At 36.4% G+C, this 22671-nt stretch overlaps 1 protein-coding gene across 1 annotated transcript; it reads right to left on the bottom strand.

Moving 5' to 3' along the window:
* Positions 1 to 4914: 4914 nt before the first annotated feature.
* Positions 4915 to 5301, bottom strand: LOC145661516 (protein GVQW3-like). The gene has a single exon (XM_081726833.1). The coding sequence runs from the start codon at positions 5299 to 5301 to the stop codon at positions 4915 to 4917; it is 387 nt and encodes a 128-aa protein (XP_081582959.1).
* Between the last annotated feature and the right edge of the window lie 17370 nt (positions 5302 to 22671).

The raw sequence follows: 22671 nt of genomic DNA, 5'->3' as shown, positions 1-22671 counted from the left end.
TACAACCTCATCTACTTTTCTTCATTTCTCATTAATAAGAGTTTCAAATTCTTGTTTCTAAGAAAATATATTCTCGGTGCACAGATAAGAAACGGTTTCTCAAGATTTAAGAAAGTATTTTTAACAGTGAGTATTGGAAGTGAATGATTTGATATTAATTTATGCTTTCCGCCGGAAATCGAACACGGAATCATGTGCACGAAGGACACAGAGCTAGGAATTAGACCCGTAGTAAGACATTTTCTTCTTGGAGACTCGATTGACCCCCCTTCCCCCCCCCCAGAATATAATTTTTTTAAAAAATAAATCTTATCCCAAGAATTTTCACCTTTGTATTATAAATGTTAAATAAAATCTATTGACTTCGAACGACCGCCCCCCAAACTTTCAGCCTGGATCCGTCCCTGCTACCACCAGATTTATATTTGTTCTTTGCGAGTTTATGTTTTGTGAATAACTTCTTTCTTCCACGCGTCTGTATCTTCCTCACCCTATCAACTGAGTCAAGCGCTGCTAAGCGGAGGAATTCGTAACTATTACAGAAGCTGACCAGTTGCGGAAAAAATGCAACCGTAAGGGACCAATACGGGAAGATAGGAGCATTGCAAGAATAAATCCACTTCCCCATGTTAAGAGATAGGAGCTCGCTGCCATATGCTCAATGTTACTGCTTCCAGTGGCAACGTTCGCTGCCACTGGAAAGGTAAATCTCTCTCTTTCTTTCCGTATTTTAATTGACTTTTTTCAGAAATGCATCAATACTGTTTTGCGCTCAAGAGCAAAGGTTTATTTTTTACTGATACACTACTTTAACACTTAAAAATATTTTTAGTATTTAAAAAAATATCCGGTTGCACAACCATGCAACATATAGTACCAGCCGCCACTGCTGAGACCTTTCTGGACAGAACTAAATCCATTTTTTAGATGTAGAATGACTTCATGATGAATAACCTAACGGGTTTGGAGACTGGCTGAATGACTGAGCGACAATGAATGAACCCTTACTCACCCCCGAAGCATCCAAATCTTAATACTTTATACGAACTAAACACTTCCTTAAGGTTCTTCACTACAGGGAAATTAAACTACCGCTAATTTTAAAGTTTTTCTTTAATATCTTCAAAACAAATAAAAAATATTCCAAAAGCAGAAACGTAGTGAACTAGACAATACGATTCTGCATGTGATACCTTTACCACAATTTACCTATATGCTTTTGGTATGCCACTATTTACAGAACCCGCAAAAACTGTTAAATATATCTACAGCTGCAAATCGAAAGCAGATAGATGAGTTGTGATAACGGTATCACATGCAAAATCGTATTGTCTAGTTCACTACGTTTCTCATTTTCTAATATTTTTATTTATTTTAAGGATATTACAGAAAAACTCTAAAATTAGCGGTAGTTTAATTTCGCAGTAGTGAAGACCCTTAATTCATTGTTCTCATTCTTGAATCGATGCCTTTTTTTATGATTATTATTTTCACATCAGATCTTTGTCACCTCATGGCTTGATCAATATGTGTGCGTAAGATGAAATTATGGCAACTCGTGGTTCTACTAAGTGTTTTTTGAAAACACAGGAAATTACAATCTCAGTTGTTTCTTAACATTTCCGCTTTACAACATGTTTATGCTTTTGCATTTGTATTCTGTTTGAATATAATGCCTTTGCTTTGTGTCATCTCTTAATTTTTTTCCTTGTTCCGATGCATTAGCCTAATTGACCTTTTAACATTGAACTTTACAATTTAAAATATTTTTTACAAATACAGAAATCAAAATAATGCTACAATCCAATGCATCTTTTCTGGAAGAAAGTGTGCTGGAACACAGTATGAATTTGTTACCACAGCAACTTCATCACTTTTTAATGTACCGTATTCTTCAATATGAAATCATCACCTCAAGATCGCTTCTTTCTTTTCATATCAACTGCAGAATGACAATCTCAGATCAGCCGTGATCCCATATATTAATATTTGCTAACTGTATTCTGATTAACAATAGTGCAGAAGTCAGTACCGTGCCGGGGTAGGGGGACGAACGGGGCAACGGCCACGGGCGCCGAAGTAAAGAGGGCGCAAAATTCGGGAGAGAGAAAAGGAAAAAACAGGAAAAATTACTTGGAATATATATATAGGGGCGCCGTCATATACTCTCGCCCCGGGCGCTGATTTTCCACAACACGTCACTGGCAGAAGTCACTCATAGAACTAGAGGTGATCTATTGCAAGGTTCATCTTTGAGGACATCTTATCACATTCGCTGGAAGATATTTCAATATATATTAAAATTGCCATCCAGAAGCCAGTTACCCTGAGAGGTTTTTACCTTCAATCAGGGGATCAGGGGTGAGATTTTAAGACAGGGTTTCTAGGTATTGTATATCAAAAGTTTTTTTTTTTTTATTTTGGGTGGGAATTTGGAAATTTATTTCGGGAATAACGGTGTATGGCTAAAACGTTCAACGGTGGTATGGCTGGAACGTACAGAATTTACTGAAAACTGTACTAAAAGTGTCCTTTCATTCTGAAGTTATTTACGAAACTAATTCCATCAAACGAAATGAACATTTGTCGCTGACTGTACAATTTCCAGGAAATCCTAACCTTTCAGATACCTCAGCTAAGGGAGCCAAACAGCGCCATTAACCCCCAGAATATCCCTTATATAGACCGAAATGATCTTTTTTTTTTTTTTTTTCAAAAAGACATAACTGCTGACTGTAACTATAATAATATCAGTAACATCAAATTGCAGATAGTTACAAGTAGGCTCATATTAAAGGTAGAGCAATTGTTCCAGGGGCCCCCACAACTAAGGGAGGCCCGATGATTTTTAAAAGCAAATGAAAATGTATTTTCAAACCCGAAAAAACTATGTATACGGTATTTGTCTACTACAAAGCCCACAAGGTACCAGCCAGAATTTAAGGAGGGACCCTTCACACGTGAGATGAGTCCTCTACAGTGAGTCCCATAGCTCCTCTGCTGATTAGTAATGAAAAGTTCTACCAAGTTACTAAAGCTTAAGTGCGAAAGTTCATGGAAGGTTAAGAAATTAACCCACCAAAGTTGCATTTTTCGTGTAAACTGTGGACGAGATTGAAATGGTCATTTTCAAGAAATCACTGCTGACTAATGGAAAAATTAAACAATTGTTGTTATCATTTCGGGTACCACAGCTGGAGTGCGGAAAGAGTGCCATCAACTTTACAGAGTAGCCCTCTAATAGAATCGAAATAGGAAGAAAAAAGTATAAATAATTCCCACAAAAATGACTTGTGCCTTGTTAGACCAATAGGGCTACCCTTCAAATCAACATATTAAAAATATAATACATAGTCATGTGAAATATATTTTTCGGCTACCAGTTTGAAGAAATGGCTCCAAAATTTGAATAAAATTACAGATCATTTAGAGTATCAGATTACAGAAATTAAAAAAAAATAAATGAAATCTTAAAGGTTTACTTCCCTCGGTTATGCCGGTTAGGCTAAAGGAGACGGTGATGATGAGAAATGAATGAAATGGTGGAATGAAGAAAGTGTGAGGAAACGGGAGAACCCAAGAAAAACTACGAGCACGGTGTTTCTACACCACAAAGTCCACACGGCGCGAACTGGGCTCGAACCAGGGACTTCAAGCACCGGCGGTGAACGCTCTGCCACTGAGCCACCGCGCCCCCTACAGGAATTTACTGCTAGGCGCGAATGTGGTATTGGTTTCTTGTAATCTTATTTTTTTTTTTTTTAGAACTAGTTTCTACCAACTATATTGAAGTAGGCTATATGAAGTGCAGAAACCAGTCAAATTAAATCTACGTAAAGGTCTGATATCACAATCAAAAACATTCCATGTCAAAAAGAAGCCAAGTATCAAACGAGTACAAAAAAGTACAATTATCAATGTACCTACTAAACTCTTCAGTCGAGGTAAGTTATAATATCGATACTGCCAAGTTCTTGAAATAAATTACTAATTCTAACTTAGAATTATTTGAAGAATTGGTCAACAACTTACATTATTAATACAGAGTAAATTTTTCAGCCAAGGAAGTTACGATAACAATTCTGCAAATTTCTTGAAATACATTTTCTAATTTTGAAAGTATTTTTAAAAAACTTGGCCAACTGGTTACAACAGATCATAAAGGGGCGATCAATTGAAACCCGTTCAGTGGTCATAATTCATGAAAAAAAATTATTTCGAGCGGAAACTTGTACACTATCTAGAGGCGTCTATAATGCAGAAAAAATATTGTTCAGAAGTCACCATGAGCATTGAGACACTTGTCCAACTGTGTCAGTAACTTACAAGTGCCATCCGTGTATAACGGCTGACTATCAAACCTATTACACATAGCGTCCTGAACCTCAGCGTCAGACTGAAATCTCTGACCTTTCAATGCCTTCTTTAGAGACCCAAAGATGTGAAAGTCACAAGGTGAAAGGTCAGGGCTTTAGGGCGGGTGTCGCAACATTTCCCACTTGAATCGTTGAAACAAATCCTGCACTTGGTTTGCTACGTGTGGACGCACGTTGTCATGCAATGACTCCAGCGGTCAATAAACCAGGCCTTTTGTTTTTGATGGCTCTCCTAACTGTGTCAAGGTCTGACAGTAGCGTGCGCCGTCGATGGATTGGTTCCTTGAAGTAGAGCAATAATGGTCCATGGCAATCAAAGAACACAGACACTAGAACTTTGCCCGCAGATGGTTGTGTCTTGAACTTTTTGGGACATGGAGATGAGGGGACATACTGGAAGACTTTGAACTCGGTTCAAAATAATGGCACCAAGTTTCATCCTCAGCAACAATGCGCAGCAAAAAGTCGTTACCTTCCAAATGGTAGCGTGACAAATGTTCAATGGTGTAACCCATACGCTCCAACTTTTGGTCTTCCGTCAACATCCTGGGGATCCACTGCACACTTTATGATACCCCAGATCTTTCACAATTTTCTGAGCAGTACCATAACTCATGTTTAACCCATTCGCTATGAATTGAATACTAATGCGTCTATCCGCAGCTATAGCCGCATTCACCTTTTCACGCGTGTCTTCTGTGGCAACAACATGGGCTTGACCAGGACGGGAATAATCAGTGGTTTGTTCATGCCCTTTAGGAAACATTTTAGCCCGGTCTACCACTGTTGTTTTGGAGACACATGCATCACCATACACGTCTTTCATACGCCGGAACACTTCAGCTGATTGACAACCTTCGGCACTCAGAAACTGGATGACGGCACGCTGGTCCTGTTTGGACGGATTGGGAATCTTGAACGCCATCTTTCATTTGTCATACCTGCAAAACGGAAACACATATGAACAACATTCCTACACACAACACACAGGAACATTAGCCACTACACACTATTAAACGAACAATATCCTCCTACACACTATACCAATAATACAAAGAACAAACGGGTTTCAGTTGATCGCTCCAGGTGCGGATTAAGGATTTTGAGACCCTGGAGCCGATTATTTCAAGGAGACCCTATGTTACGAATAATGCCAGCGCACAAATTCGACATCACACTCACTTGACTAGTTTGATTTTAGTGAGTGTGTCTTTCACAAGCGACGCTGTATGAAACGTGGACCTATAGCTTGAAGTGGGATCCGAACCACGTGAACTCCCACCTTGAATCGAACCGACGTACAGCTCACAGATAACGAGAAGAACCCTAGCAGAACTAGTGTGACGTAGGTATGGGCTCGTCCACTTTTTGCACGGGGTTTTCAAATGACACCACAGAATAGCACACAGGTAACTACCCGGAGTAGCAGATGACATCTAAATATAGACCACACCTCAAAAACCGAAAATGGACTTGACTGTGTCGTTGAACTTTCCCCGCTTACCCTGTTTTAGGGTTCTTCTCGTCATCTGTAGGCTGTACTCTAACTGTACAGGTACGAAGAAGATCAGCTCAAACTCACTCGACCTCACGCTCACATTATGATATGAAACTCATGTTCACTGAGCATAACTCGTTAATTTTGTGAACTTTAGATAAAGTGATCTTCAGTTGAGGGCCTATAATGTTTCCTTTTTAATGTTATCTGTGATAGTACCGAGATAAGGGATTTGTACTTAGATGTATGTAATTTTCGTTAATAATCTGTTACTTTTTCACCAATTTTGGCCTTACTTTTAATTACCAATCGTAATATAAGTTTCAGTCTGTTATTTTCCTTCATTTTCTTCACAATTCAAGAAAAATATATTTGTTATTTGTGTCAGTGCTTAAGTGTAATTGGATGATTAGCACACGTGCCTTAATGCGAAAACAAGAAAAAGAAAAAAAGAAAAAGAAAAATGGATTCGATTCCCGCAAGGAACACAAGCAACTTGATAGCTTTTTGAATGAGAGAAATAGCAACACTGAACTAGAAAGTAGCGATGGGATATGATGTGCTGATTATATCTGCTATCTACCCGTTGACACGCGAGAAAAATCGCAAAAAAATATGTGCGCCATTGAAAGGATTAGGTGGGTCATTATTAGGAGATTGAGCCACTGTTAGTAGAATGTGTCACTAGTAAGAGAGAGCTAATCACAATAGACACAATCTACTACCGTACTTAACAGGTGAGTAAACCTATCCACGGGGGGTCTAGGGAGCCGGGACCCCTAAATTTTTACTGCCCCCTACCGTAAAATTTTCGCGATAGGCTTGCAAATGAACTATAATATGATGGGGCAAAAGTAGATCTGAAAAAGTGCGGGGACGGTAGGTAGTGGCATGACTTCCCGCCGTCCCCTTAACTATCATTGCCCATTGTAACTTTTTTTAGGAACTGGGGGATTCGTGTTCCCTTATTTCGAATATTATCTACGGAGGAACTCTTGAGACATCTTAATACCTAGACTTCGGGAGTACACAGAAATAACTTTGACCTGAAATTTCTTCATGAAATAGTTAATGGAAATTTAATATCGGAAACATTAGTTTAGGAACTATCCTTACGTGCCCCTTCCCACATAACCTGGAATACCCACCTATTTCATCTTGCCCTCCCTAGGTTGGCAATTATACAGAGGCCTCTTTTGAACTGAATACCGAACTGTTATCATCAAGTAGCAACTGATGTGAACGTTTATTATTATTATTATTATTATTATTATTATTATTATTATTATTATTATTATTATTATTTTTCGTGCTACCTGGTGTTTGAAAGAGCAATTAAACGAGATCTGGCGAAATAATATTACTTTTACACTCTTTGTTGACATTGTTTTTTTTTTTATTGTCTTGTTTTTTCTTTCTTTTGTTAAGATATTCCTGTGTGAAATGGCAAAGTTCTGCAGTATCTGGGAATTTATTCAATAAATTAAACAAAATATATTTTTTGGAAATTTTTCCTTAAACTCTAGAATTTGGGCTAATTTTCAATGCGTGTTTCTTAGTATACACCGACGTAAATCCCAGAAATATTCTTCAGTATCTTCAAAAATTCCTAAAACAGTCCAATATTTGAAAACATTCAATGATTAATCACAAGTTTTGGTTGATTCTATGAGTGAGTGTATGTTTGTGTTCCGTACCGATGCTATAATCAGTACTTTTCTTTCAGTATCGATGCTATTTAATACATTGAATTATAGCTTAAGGGTCTTCACTACAGCAAAATTAAACTACGGCTAATTTTAGAGTTTTTCTCTAATATCTTCAAAAGAAAAATACTCGTAAAGCAGAAACATAGTGAATTAGATAATACAATTTTGCATGTGATACCTTCATCACAACTCATCTATCTGCTTTCGATTTGCAACTGTAGAAAGATTTAGCATTTTTTGCAGGTTCTGTAAATAGCGGGATACCAAAACCGGATAAGTAAATTGTGGTAAAGGTATCATGCGTAAAATCGTATTCACTACGTTTCTGTTTTTCGAATATTTTTATTTGTTTTGAAGATATTACAGAAAAAACTCAAAAATTAGCGATAGTTTAATTTCGCTGTAGTGAAGACCCCTAACGTGCAATTCAAACCAAATGAATTCGCGCCTGAAATAGATCTGTGGTTTTCTACGTCAAGGGTGCGAGAAAAAAAGATGTATTGGATTCACTAATTTTTGATTCCAGAACAATATTAATTTGCTAACAATTCGTGTGTGTAAAGTGCACATGAATACGGTGACATTATTCCAAGTGAGCTACCAAACCACACTCAGAATTAAAGTTACATTTTACGTACGGAACTATTGTTAAAGGTTCGTATTTCCGAAGTTAAAACACGACATAGGTGATTGGTTATTTTGAGCCTCCTTCCAGCACCGAACTACAAATTGTATATGAGACATGGATACACAAATTAACGATGGATCTCAGATTAAGAGGAGAGTTAATGAGGGCGGTTGTAATCAAAATTTTATATTATTTAAGCGAGGGAATGCTCCCACCAGAAATTGAACTAGGTCCCCAACACCAAAGACAGAAACACTAATCTTGTAGCTACTAGGATGCCCATTAATATAAGATCTGAGACAGGTTAATTAGATAATATGTGTTGAATCTACACACAGTATATATGGTTTTCTATACCAACGTTTGCTTCCTCTTAATTCAGATCTAGTTTCCTTCACGTTTTCATGACACTATGTTCCCCGGTCAAGAATCGAAGCCATGATTATAAAATACATTCCCATTCGACAATTACGGAGTAATTATTGTAAAATTGGGACTGATTAAAACACTTTAATGGTATTCTCTTTCACATGCCGCATACTTAAGGTCATATATATATAACATTACATGCTTGTTGGCTCATTCGCTTTACAGTTTATGGGTCAATGTTCACATACTGTAGCTTCAATGATGATTCCAGCTAGCTTTTACTCTCAGTTCATTGTAGCCTCAAGCGTCAATGAGTACAACTGTTGCACCGAGCATGTTAGCCAACAAAAGCAACCTCAATTAGCCATCATACGCTAAGCTGATACCTACAAGAATAGGGTGGGGGGATGGGAGACTATAAAGATCCCGAAGGGGAAGTGAAATCAAAATTCTAAACACATTCTCACTTAGGGCTTCATTTTTTTTTTAAAAAAAGAAATGAAATATTATTAATGGTTCTCCATCATATTCTCCGCTTACTATCAAAAGTTAGAAGCCGCATCATGTAATTACCGTTTACACCTGAGGAACAATTAGTCTTATTATACAAGGCTACTAACAGAATTATTAAGCATCTATATTATTTAAGGCTTTTATTATTTTTTTATTTTCAAATGAATGCGTTTCAATTTCTCTTTTTTTATTATTGTTTGAAAGAGGCTATTACAGAAAAATGCGTGTGTCCACTGTTATGGGTTGATGACAATACAGTATGGCTTTGCCCTCATCCAAGATCATAAACGTAATACTCACAGTAATAATGGGCATGATTTGTATTCAATCCATATTTCATACGTGTGGTAAAATTCATGAAAAAATATTTTCTACATCTTCCATGAATAAACAAGCATTTATTATTTGGACAGTTTTGTTATTCTGAAAGTAAATTTTCATATTTAGACTACTTTTTTTTTTCATTACAGTTAGATATAATGCGAATATGCATTGATATTTCCGCAGATATATCTGCATCTGCGCAAAACCTCTACCTGTAGTACATGTATTTTTCATCTTTTTGGATCAAAAGATCCAATATATTTCAATCAAAAAATTTTCTTGTACGCCTTGTATCTGGAGAAATACATACATTGTAACCAAACCCAAACTGTGACTTTACTCAGTATGATATACTTATTTCATAGAAAACAACGAAAACTCGATTTAGGGGTCGTTCAAAGTGATCCCTGATCCAATTGACCCAAAATATCCAATACATTTCAACAAAAATTTCCTGTAGGCCTTATATCTGGAGAACCGCATATATTGTAGCCAAACCCAAACTATTAATTAACTCAGTATGGTGTGTTTTCCTGTTTGTTGTTTTTTGGGGGAGTCCTAAAGTTCTTGTTTATTTATTTATTTATTTTAGTTTAACGTCTCACAATTATGCTTCGAGGCTAAGGGAGACCTACTGATGATGAGCAAAATGGTAGAATGAAAAAGAAGCGGGAAAATCAGAGAAAACCTTCGCTCACCGTTTTTGTCCACTACAAAGCCCATTTGGCACAAGGTGAGATACAAACTATTGACATTACGCACTACAGGTGACCCCTCTACCACTAACCCACCGTGGTCCCCATTTTCCATATTAATGCATTGCATACTACGGAAATCTAACAATTACACAATACATCAAATTTCATTTATGTATTTCATTTTATTCACTGTTCCATTTAATAAGAAATTCTTGTACGAAGTGAAGACGATAACTATTTTTTCTCTGTGTAAAATTATCATGTTATGCTGAATGTGATTATCAACTTTTCTCAGGAATTACATATAAAGGAATTTACTTTCTTGTGTAGAAGAACTATAAGTTGTTAAAATTAACTTTAGGGCCAGAAACGCATGGAAGAAATAAATAGTTGATCATAAAATAACTGAAAGAAGGAATGCTCTAACATGCTTTTGAAGAAAATTCCGATAAAGAAAGACAGCTCTTTTCTCCTTTTAGGAAATTTGTCCTTTCTGGAGAAGGGTGTTATATTTTAAGAAAAAAATACATGAGATCAAATGATTTAATCGTTTCTGAAGATGACGGGAGTACAAGGTTCAAGGTTCCAAAAGTTGAGTTTTCCGTTATAAACAATATGATTGCTAGATAAACAAAGATTTATTATTAACATTAATATTATTAATATTAATAAAAAAAGAAGACTGGATAATATTAATTCATACTTCTTTTCATTTTGTATGGTTTCTTTACGGTTTGGTACAAGACAAGAGTTGAGGCTATTTAGTCTCAAAAAAAATGTTGTGAAAGTATTGCCTCGTCTCGGAAAATACATATCTTGTCACGAAAATTTGATTTTGTCTCGTCTTGGGATCAACTCTAGTTTCCTCACTTCCTTTAACTTGAATCTATTCATTCTTTCAGGGTTCTCCTTTTGGAAAATTCAACATTCGGAAGTGCAGTTCGTTCCTCTTTCACTATAACATTTATCAATCACAGCAAAATAATCATTGTAAATTTCGAGATGTACCACATTTGTTTTTAGATCTCACCAGAAACAAACGATGCCAAAAATACGTTATGCTTTATCCATTGTGGTAGTCTCCCCCATAGAACTCTGTAGGTGACGTTCATACAGCCATCCGAGTGATGTAACACTACAGACGCAACGCTGGTATCCAGTCGACGAGCCTACCAAGCAGCTATAATCTACGGCCTATCTCACTTTGAACGCGACAAAAGAAAGAACACGTAGTGGGTTCCCAACGTGAAGAGAGAAGGAGAAACATATGCTATTTGATGTACACCAAGTAGCACATATGTGATGCATGTGAAGTTTTAGAAGTATGTGATGTCTCTTTATTTTAAAAGAACAGCGGATAAATATTCTTAGCAATCTTTATATTATAATATAATTGAAATTGTATAAATACGTATTAGAGCTCAGCCAAATAAATACTATTATGCTTTTTAATTCAATGGTTTTGACTCATCCACTTAGTTTATTGGCGCATGCCGTTAGTTGTTAGATTTCCTTGCAAGTGGTTTATCTGTGTTTCTGAGCAAGTTACGAGAAACACATTCTTGCTGTTTTCTACCTTGGCCGATAATGGGTAAAATTTTCACTTGTGAGGATTTGTTGGTCCCCGGATCATTTAATTTCGGATGTTACTTTATGATCATTTTAATTAAATGAGCCGGCGCCCAGCGCCTTTTATTAGAATTGGAAACAAAACCCCTGGTAATGGTAATTAGGGTATCATTAATTAAGGGCTAAAGAACATTAGTAGTGAGAAAATATGCATATCCCTTTGTCATATGCAACCAACAATGCTTTGTTGATGTACAGGTTGCATAGAAACTACGGAATATGATTGATTTTAAATGATACAGCACCTTAAGGTTACCGTGAGTATGGGCGCCAATTATGAGAGCACCGAGGGGCAATCCTCCAAGGTATTCTTGGATTCCTGATATTTGTATCAAATTTTTAATGGATTTCTTGTGGATTATATCTGATCATGTATCTCGCCACTTTCTCTCTACCTCCCAAAGTTACACAGAAATCGTCCCATGACCGTTATTCGTGAAAATATGGGAACTGTCGCCATTATTTCCTTTTTAGAAGTTATTATTTTCTTTTGCTTTTTATCACTGGCACAAATCCCAGGGGGATGACGGGGAGATGTCAGCTCTAATCTTGGGACTGGGGGGACTGTCTCCCCCAATAATCCGATTTCAAATGTGATTTTGGGGGGAAAAAGTGATGATTTTTGTCCGATTGCCACAAGGGAACATGAGATGAAAGTGATGTCCAACAAGAATAAGCTTCAAATTGCCCGACTCCCAATGTTGAAGACAACTCTGCTCCCTGATCCTCCACAATATTGTTTTTCAACTTCATAAATATTCTGCACATCGCTTTAAAAAAAATTATTATGGAACGGTCTCACCCCCCCTCCCAATGTTGAAGAGAGATTTGCACCGCTGTTTTTTATTATCAGTTTTAAAGTAATTCTTTCAAGATTGATATGATCAACTAGTTGTCTTAAACGAACCGAAGCAGTGAGAGTCTGGTTGTATAAGCAGCAGAAGCCCGGTATTTATTTTTAAACAATCAATTTTATAAATTTTAAAGTAAACTGATAAGGTACAGCGAAAATTATGTGAAAATATTGTTATTCACACCTGGATTACGGACCTGTATAACGTTTCAGAGCTCTAGTTAATATGGAAGTACGTAATATGCAGTGGTTAATATGCAAGATTTAACTTAAAGTATTGTAAATAAACAAAGAAAAGAATATCAGTGCAGGCCGGTAACCAGCTCAAAAATGTAGGGGGCGGTAAAAGTTAGGGGGGCCCGATCCAATCATATTATAGTTCAATTGCAAGCCTACAGTGAAAATTTTAGGGGGGGCAGCAAAAATTTAGGAGAGTGGCCTCACTAGACCTTCCGTGGATACGGGCCTGTATCAATACGGTACTGTACGCGCATATGTTACAGACCAGTTCAAAAATCGGTAATTATAGTAAAAAATAGCAAGGAATAGCATTAGTATGTGCATAAAACAACGTGTGCTACAGTCCTGTAATGAGAGGTATACACTCGATGTTTCAAATGAGTTCCGTATATTTGTCGGTGGGGATCCTTGCCCTGGTAGTTCCCATCTCATAGCAAGCATTTATGTGTACTTTAAATCTCTAAAAGAGTTCCCCAGAGGGCAGCAGCATTTCAGCACAAGTGACGAAGTGAAGCGGTTTCCGCTAGAATGGTTCAACTGCACGGGCGGATCAAAGCAAAATTTTCACCCGGGCAAAGTGACATTTTGGCGCCCTCATAGTCCTAGCCTATATTTTACATTTTATTACAATGATTTAAATATTTTAAACCCATTTTTCAAAAAGAAACAATAATACTCAAATACATTATATAGGTATATTTAGTACTTAAAAATATGCATATGGTACCAATTACATTGTCCTTTTTTATTATTATTTATGTACCGGTATGTATAAACAAATATCGAACAGCATTTATTGAATACTACTAATGGTGACATGATTACTGCTATATTGTCAATTGTTCTGTTATATTATCAATAACATCAGGAGTCATTCTACCATATATCCGTCTATGTAATAATCTATTCTAATAAACTAAAATACCAATAAACACATTTCTCTCACATATATTTTACGCCGCGGGAGGAAGGATTCAAAGGTAGTTGCTGAATGTTATTATTATTATTATTATTATTATTATTATTATTATTATTATTATTATTATTATTTATTTATTTATTTATTTATTTATTTACTTTTCTTTTCGCAGTGCCGCTTCGAACCCCCTCCTATGTTGTTGCAGAGTGGTATATTCGATTTCACAAACACTGTCGAAATGAATGATTTGACTAGGACTGTACATAGCAAAACAATGACATCTCCTAAACACAACTTTCAACAAAAGTCGACAGTTTGGGGCGGCGATACAGCCCCCCTAGTAGCATGAAACTTTCTTCTTTCGTGATGGGATGGAAAAAGATAATGTAGTTGACGGTACTTTACAAGAATATAAACCAAAAAAGTCAGTAGAAAACACATTATAAAATTTACTTTCTGAGGCTCGTTTTGGCGTCCCCCTAGCTGTGGCGCCCCGGGAAGTCGCCAGGGTTGCCCGACCCTTGGTCTGCCCCTGTTCAAGTGTACTGATAAAATCTTTCTATGTCGAAGTTTCCCCAGGCAGTAGTTAAATGATGGAATAAGAGTATTAATGTAACAAGAGAATACATCGAAAAATAAACGCAGCTCCCACTTTCTGAAATTTTATTCCTTTAATTTAAAAATTCAGAAGTTTTACACATTCCTATTTGACTTGAGCGCTTCTCCTATATTTAACTTTGATCTTTTTCTTTATAACATTATTGAATTATAATCTCTAAGTGCAAGTTGCTAATGCTTATCGCCCTGTAAAATCCAGTCTAAAAAAATAAAGAAAGAAAGAAAGAAAGAAAACTCCAGTAATATGAGGTAAGATCATTATAATATTGCTCCACCTGTTTCAGTCTAACGTTACACCTTTTTCCGTGCACACACACACATTCAACTATATTAATTCATTTCGTTTTCTATTCGGAAGACAATAGATACACACGTTACTTCTTGTTTTAAACAACACACTTGAGTGTCCACCTACCTACCACTACAAAGCTAAAACCATTGAATAAATGCGTCCATCATATACAAAATGCGTATGTGGAGATCTTTCTTGTTTTTATTGCAGGCATTTTCTTTTGTAACCTGACAGGCCCACATCGAAGCAATGAAAGGACAGTTAGAGTATTAAAAATAAAGGTAAAGAAAGAAAGAAAAGAAAGGAAAGGTGTACATGTATGTGTGTGTGTGTGTGTGTGAGTGAGAGAGAAAGAAGAGCTAAAAAAGCATTGTAGGTTATCTGGTAACCTTCTGCGCAGACGACCCAACCTCTTTTGCTTGTAAATTATCCGACAAACCATGACAGTCGGCACGCGGGGATCAGCTCCACACCCAATCCCCTCCGGCAAATACTTCATCTTCTCCAATTGTGCTTAGGTGGACTGCATCCTTCTTCATTATGAATATGCATGTGATTGGGAACATTATCCGACTTTAGAAAGGACCAATTCTTTCCTCTCTTTCTTTACAACGTGTACAATACGTAGCTCTCGGAAAACAAAGAGATTTGTTCTTTCTAAATTAATGTAGTGCATCTATAGTAAAGGAAGTTCTTATTTGAAATGTGAAAGTTCATTAAAAAAAAGTAATGTAATACATGTAGTATTATTTTCTTATTTAATGGAACGCAAAAACAGTGAAAATTTCTTTGAGTCGCTTCTTCCGATCAGCGACTACCAATTTTTGTTAGTTTGTTTAAAATGGCCGGTTTACCGCAAACATATACATACTGTTAAAAATAATCTCTCAAATTTGAAAAACCGTTTTCTATCTGTGCAGCGACAACATATCCGTATAGAAACTAGATATAGCACTTCTCGTTCCTTAAGTAAAACATTATAGATGTATGTTTCGCTTCGAACGACTTCCTCCACTTTCGATAATTTCTGAGGAATGAGAATTTTAAACTCTCGCTTCTGAGAGAAAATGTTCTCGATGCACAGATAAGAAACGGCTTCTCAGTATCTTTAACATTGCACGATTCGTTAGGTGAGGTACTTCTAGTGTATTAATATACAATTGGTAATTAATGTTAATGAAGTAATGAGTAGAAATTTTCTGGAAACTATAGCAATTGGACAAAAAAGAAAAAAAATACAAATACTGTGCAATCTCACATAACTTTTATTAGTAGGAGGTTGGACCCTCCTGGTCCGAATTATAGCTTGCATTCTACGTGGGATGAACAAATACAAGTTCTACAGTTTGTACGGGAATACACAGTCATTCCTCATACCAAACGGTCTCAAGTTTTGAAAGTGTCACCGGACGTGGAAACCGATCACGGACTTCAGCCACCAAAATAACCCACGAAAGTTCAATGATATTAAGATCTGGGGACTGAGAACACCAGATGAGACGTTCTACTCGTGCTCGTACCTCGTGCTCATCAAACCATGCATTAACTCATCCAGCAGCGTATATAGGAGTGTTGTCATCTTGGGACAAAGGGTGTTCATAAGGAAACACGGTCTGGACCATGGGATAGAGATGATCGTCCAGAATGAGTGCTGTGCATTGATCTTCCCAGGCAGGATAACCAGTGGTTCCAAGCCACGCAATGATATCCCTCCAAACCATTACAGAGGCCCTCTATGTTTCACAATATACACTAGACATCAACATGAACTGCTTCTGCGTAGACCCTCACAAATAAACACGTTCTTTGGTCTGAAATAATGTGAACGAAGATTTGTTCGTCTTACCATATCACACGTTCCCACCGCTGTTGTGTCCAAATGTTATACTTTTGGCACCACTCTCTTCACTTTACTGCATTAAATCACTAAAGGTTTAGGGACGGCAACCCTAGCATGAATGTTCGCAGCATACCGGTACACTTCTCTTTGAATGGTTTTGGTTGATATAGGGTCCTGGAGATGTTTGTTCATCTCAGCGGTTATCAGGAACACTGTTGTCTTGTGCTTTCGTGCCACTATTCGCTTTAACACACGTCGATCCAGATCGGTTGTTAACTTTGATTTTCACTCACTGTTCTGCTAGTCGATGATGATTTCACATGTTGTCTGTAGGCTGTCGTAACATAACAATACAGTTTTCGCTGTTTTAGCTCTTTACATTACTTATTTTTATGGTATATCAGTGAGACGAATTAGTTTAAAATTACCTTCAACCGCCCATATCCTAAACAATGTTTCTCCAGATCTAGGTCTATATTTTTATCTTCTTTATAGAACTAAAAATATCCCATATAATGCACTGCATATATTACTGCAATTCAGTTAGTTGCATCAAAACGCAGTAGGTATTCCATGGCTGACATTTCATTCAAAGACAGAAACTAGCCCATCCTAACTAACGTACGTAGACAAGGTTATTAAACCAGTAGAAGATAACTATAGAAGTAAATATAGTCCCTAATCGCAATTTCGGATGTTTGACAATGTCTCGTGTAAGTATTGGGCTGATGCAATTGAAATGTCTCATTTAACATATGGTGGGAAATCATACTCGGTAACAACTAATGGTTGGACTGAGATCACCTCTAGAACGTTCCAAACGTAATACATGTTTGGAGAAGAGGCAGTGTCTTTTTGAACAATGTCGTGTGAAAAGTGCGACCATAGAGAGCGAGTGACCTTCATCACAGAGGTTATATAAGACATGGAGCTACAGTTTAACGTTGGAGTCGAACTACATGAGTTCCCATTTGGAGTCGAACTCCTGTCATCAGCACCGTATAGCTAAGACGGAGCTCTGAAGAGTGTTTGTGGTGGAATACATTGTGGGCATTAACTTTTAGAGATTGTGTCATTTCCCTTCATATTCTAATTCCGCCAATTCTTTCATTTCATTCCATTCCATTAATTATTCTTTTATAAAGGGCATTGTATCACAGAATAATGCTGCTTGTAAAGGTTTATTAGTGATTTCCTTTCGCCCAGGTCCTAAAAAGAATATGCTAACTGAAAATTGGAGAAAAGAAATAGATTGATAATTGGAATTAGGATGATCATGTATGTTTATAAAAACTGAATGAGCTCGCTTGTGTCTATATTGTTATAATACGCGCCTTCGGCGTGCAAGGCCTGAGTTCAATTCCTGGTAGAAGCTCATGTGGTTTGGATTCCGCGTTAAGTTATACGGTCATGTTTCATATACCCTCGTTGCTAACCAGTCAATAAAGTCAATAATTATAGTCTCATTACACAAATGTGCATTTTCGCAATGAAAGTAGACTATTCTTGACTTGTAAAAGTGTAAGGAAACCAGATCTCGTTCAATGGTAACAAACGAAAAGCTTTGTACACGTGAACTTAATTTTACACACAAATTTAAACGCAAATATGTTGTGGACAATACTTATATTTTTTTCTTCAATCAAAAAGTTTCTAAGAAAATGTAGTAGAATGTTTGTGCAATTTTTTTTTGGGGGGGGGTATACTTTCTCGATATTTCCCTGCCAGCAATATAAAAAAATGCTATGAAAACATCGGAATAGGTATAGTAAAGAAAGTAAACAGGACTACTAACTCGATTCCTTCTAGACAATCTTATTATTATTCGCTGGTTAGAAATCTTTTGATAGTTTTGACGCAGCTTTCGATCTCCACTCTGTCCTGATTCCTGAGCCAGACTTTTCATTTTCATGTACCGTATATCTTGTATTATTTTCTCTGTATATTTCAGTCGCGGTGTTCAAGTAATTTTTGTTGTTGTCATTTCCTCCATAGCTAATAGCATGATACCTCCATATTTCATTATGTGTTCTTCTAGATTTTTTTCAAGAAAATAATTACCAGAAACTGCCTTCCTGGCTGGTTGGTTTGATTATTCTTGTTGTTAAGTTTAAAGTATTTTTTCAGCACCGAGGCTACACGAGACATAGACCTACAGTTTAAGGAAGAAACACAAGCAGATTCATGCATTCAAATTTCAAGGTCTTCTCACCAGTGGTGGGTCTAGCACGGGGCCGGAGGGCCAATCCCCCAAATATTTGAGTGACAAAAATAATTTAAGCTGTTATTTATATATTTCTGAAAGTTTATAGTAATAATCATGTATTAGGATATAAGCTATCATAGTCTGTGTTCTGGCTGGTCTCCCACCAAAAATCAAATCCAGGACCCGCTGCACCAAAGGCGCGTTAGCTAACTACTACCAGCAGGGAGGACTAAATTACCTTGTGGGTTGGGGCACAAAGAATAATCAGCAATCGCAGAAAACAGCATGTGGCTCTGGGAGCTTAGCAGTTGAGGGTCCCTTTGACAATGGGAGATTGAAATTCGATTCTGAATCACGAAAGTTCAGAGATCAGACTTATCTTTGAATTGAAATGAAACCTTTGAGTTCAAGTCCTACGATTATGCTAATTAGACTAAGGGAACGATGATTAAACCAAGTGAATGATGAGAGAAGAAATTGGTGGAATGAGAAAGTGGGAGGAAACGGGAGTATCCCGAGAAAACCTACGAGCACAATGTTGTCCACCACAAATTTACTTGGCCGGGGATCGACCCACGGACCCAACGTACCAGAAATAAGCGCTCTACTACTGAGTCACCTGCCCCCGCTCCGGAATTATCTATTCTTCCATAATGGTTAACTACGTTTATTGAAAAGCAGGCATATTACATTTTAAAAAATGAGAGAAAATTGGTAGATGAAAACAAGGAAAATTGCCAAGTAATGTAAATTAGTACAGAAGAGGATTCTTTTGTCAAGATGAAGAGGTTAAAAAAGGGGATAATTTTACATGAAAGCCTCGTAGCAATTAGAGTTAAATTACTACATTGATGATAGAACACTACTTATACTGTATATCAGATATAGGTTTCGTAACTCACATGTTTGCCTCACCGTATTAAAAGAAGAAAATCTTGTTGCTTATAAAACAATTTGGCAGAGTTAATACTACGTAGACCTGATTGATGAAGAGACGAAAAGCGAAACATGATAATATGTGATATGTAACTTTTTTTAAAAAAACATACAATCCTCCACGTAACACACACCTGATTTGGACACTCGCTTCAACATTGATTAACGAAAAAAAAAGAAGAATTAGGTTCCACATATACTCAAGTAAAGTATTATGATCCCTGTTTATATTGCAACATACTAGGAAGCCACAGAAGTAAGGAAAAGCAGAAAAAAAAACATTCGCTGTATATTGTGTGTGTGTGTGTGTGTGTGTGTGTGTGTGTGTGTGTGTGTGAAAGGGCTCCACAAGAATGAAAGGATGACTTTAAAGAAAGGAAAGGGAAGATTTTTGTTTTCTTACAAAAAGGAAGAAGAAATAACATGAATATTAAAGGGAAAAGCATCAGAAAAAGGGAGTGGAATATTGTACGGTCTAGAAGTTGTCGCCAGCTCATACGACTGGAATGACCTGTTGTGTACTTCTTGCAGCATCTCTTCCCAATCGAAGGGAGCATCTGGCGAAAGTGGGTCAGCCAGTGACAAGTGATGCAACGATATATGTCCTCCTCCCAGTGAACAGAACAGCGGCAGCAGCGGTATTTTTTATTATTTTCCGACTCTTCAATTGATGTACTGAAAGGTGTGTCTATGCATTAATTTAAATACTGTACATACATACATACGAGGTACTGAAAAAGAACGAGGATTTAAATAAAGAACCAGTCGCCAGAACGAACATCATTCATTGTCTCCCATCAGTACATAGGTCATTTTTTCCAGCAATATATACACATTTTTAAATTCTCAACATTTTTGTGCTGACTTAAATAAATTACGGGCACACTCTCCATTTCTGAAGAAAGTTTGCAAAATGTTCCTTTCAGTTTTTTGCGCTTTTGTTTACACACAACTCTGGAAACGGTAAGTGAAAGTTAGTAAGATTAGAGTTTAGCGTACCTTTCAGCAACGAGGCTATAGGAGATGTGAACCTACAGTTCAACGTGGATCCGAGCCATATGTGCTCCAGCGGGGAATCGAACCCGGGTCTCTCACACCAAAGGCCCGTACGCTATCCACATAGCGGCTAGAGAGCTCACAATTAAGGGAAAGAAAGATATGATAATTTTAAGTTCTATCTCATTAAAACAGTGCCTACTGCTCTCTTCCTAATATCACTATGAAAGGCTTAATGGAGTTATATTTTAACCAATTCCATCTTAATAGATAACGTCTCATTGATGAATACGGTTGCCACATCTTACGTCTTATGGAGCACGTTTTTATTTTCCTCATAAATCGATTCCTTTCTTTCCTTTAATAAATACGAGAAATTGTACATCTAGGCATTTTAAAAATGTTTCTATATGTTGGTGCAAAAATAAATTAATTAGAAGAACTGATTCCCCACACACTATTAACAACACAATCCAACAATGTAATTAAGTATTCGGAGGTAAAATGCAACAGTTTGTGCTTTTATCTTCTATCTAACCTGCACACTAACCGTATGTTTTAAGGATAATTTGGTTTTAGTATATTAGCCATCATCTGTCTCGACCGTACCGCCGTTTCGATCGATCGAGATATACTGATATACCGGAAACAGAAGCTACTGTGAACTAAAGCAGAACTAAAAGTGGTTGTGAACTTGGATTTATGTCCTGCAGGAATTTTTTGAACGTACCGAAAAGGGTATATGACTGTTAACAGATGCAAAGCCTACATTAAAGTACGATGAAAAGTCAAGAAAGATTTGAGTTGCATTCTTGGTTAGTTGCATTTGAGTTTGGCGCCACTGTCCGAGTTTTAAATTAAATTTATTATACATTACTGTGTGAGACCATATATGTGTTTGTTATATGTAAATTCTGAATATCACGTACAGTAGACTCACGATTATCCGAGGTAATTTTGACTGAGTCTGCCTCGGCTAAGCAAAAATTCGAATAATGCTGAGATCAGTAGTTATTAGGTACACTCATGTCCAAAATTATTGTCGCATGTCTATAAATGTGTTGTTGTTGGAATATAATTTGATAATGAATTCTCCCGGTATTTCTTATAACGTTAGTATGTGTATAATCGGCAAAGACATGTATGTGGAAAATTAAATGTCAAAAGAGCAGTAAATAAGAGCAATAAAACGAAAATAAAATGTTCTTGTGCATTTAGCAACATTTTATTTTACTCATTCTAATTTTTGTATTTATAATTCTTTTCCTGTGAAATTTACCACAAATATACATTTCCCGATTATACACATAGTATGAGTATTAAAAGTACCCTGCAAAATCATTATCAAATTATATTCTTACAAGAAGACAGTTATAGATATGCGACAATCATTTTGGACATTAGTGTACATTAGTAATACTGTAAATGACAAATCATTTTTATACATGAATTGTTTATTAGAGTATATTAAAGCTTATGAAAAAAAATATAATATTTTACCCATATACAGTACCATACAAAACTTACTTTTGCAAAAGGCAGTGATTGTTCTCTTGGACGGTTTTTGACCTCCCATTGATGCTGTGATGTTGCGCGAACGCTGTAGATTGAGAAGGTCAACTGGCGTTTTCTTTAAACAGCCTCACTTAATCCAGAGGCTCGGTTAACTGGGGTTCGGATAATCGAAGGTCCACTGTATTTTTCTTTTGTTCTAAAAATCGTAAAATCTTTCTTCTTTCTCTCTGAAAAGTCTGGCAACGCAATTGTCGAATGGCAGATTTTCTCATAAACTACGAGAATTCACCCCCCCTCACCATGTTATTATTTTTTTAGATCAATTACACATATGTGTATTTCATCTTCATGTTTGGATTTTTTAAATATATATATATATATATATATATATATATATATATATATATATATATATATATATATATATATATATATTTATATTTATATATATATATATATATATATATATATATATATATATATATATATATATATATATATATATATATGTA

This window comes from Thermobia domestica, chromosome 10, assembly GCF_964235325.1.
Source record: "Thermobia domestica chromosome 10, izTheDome1.hap1.1, whole genome shotgun sequence".
NCBI lineage: Eukaryota > Metazoa > Arthropoda > Insecta > Zygentoma > Lepismatidae > Thermobia > Thermobia domestica.
This window is presented reverse-complemented; position numbering and strand designations above follow the sequence as displayed.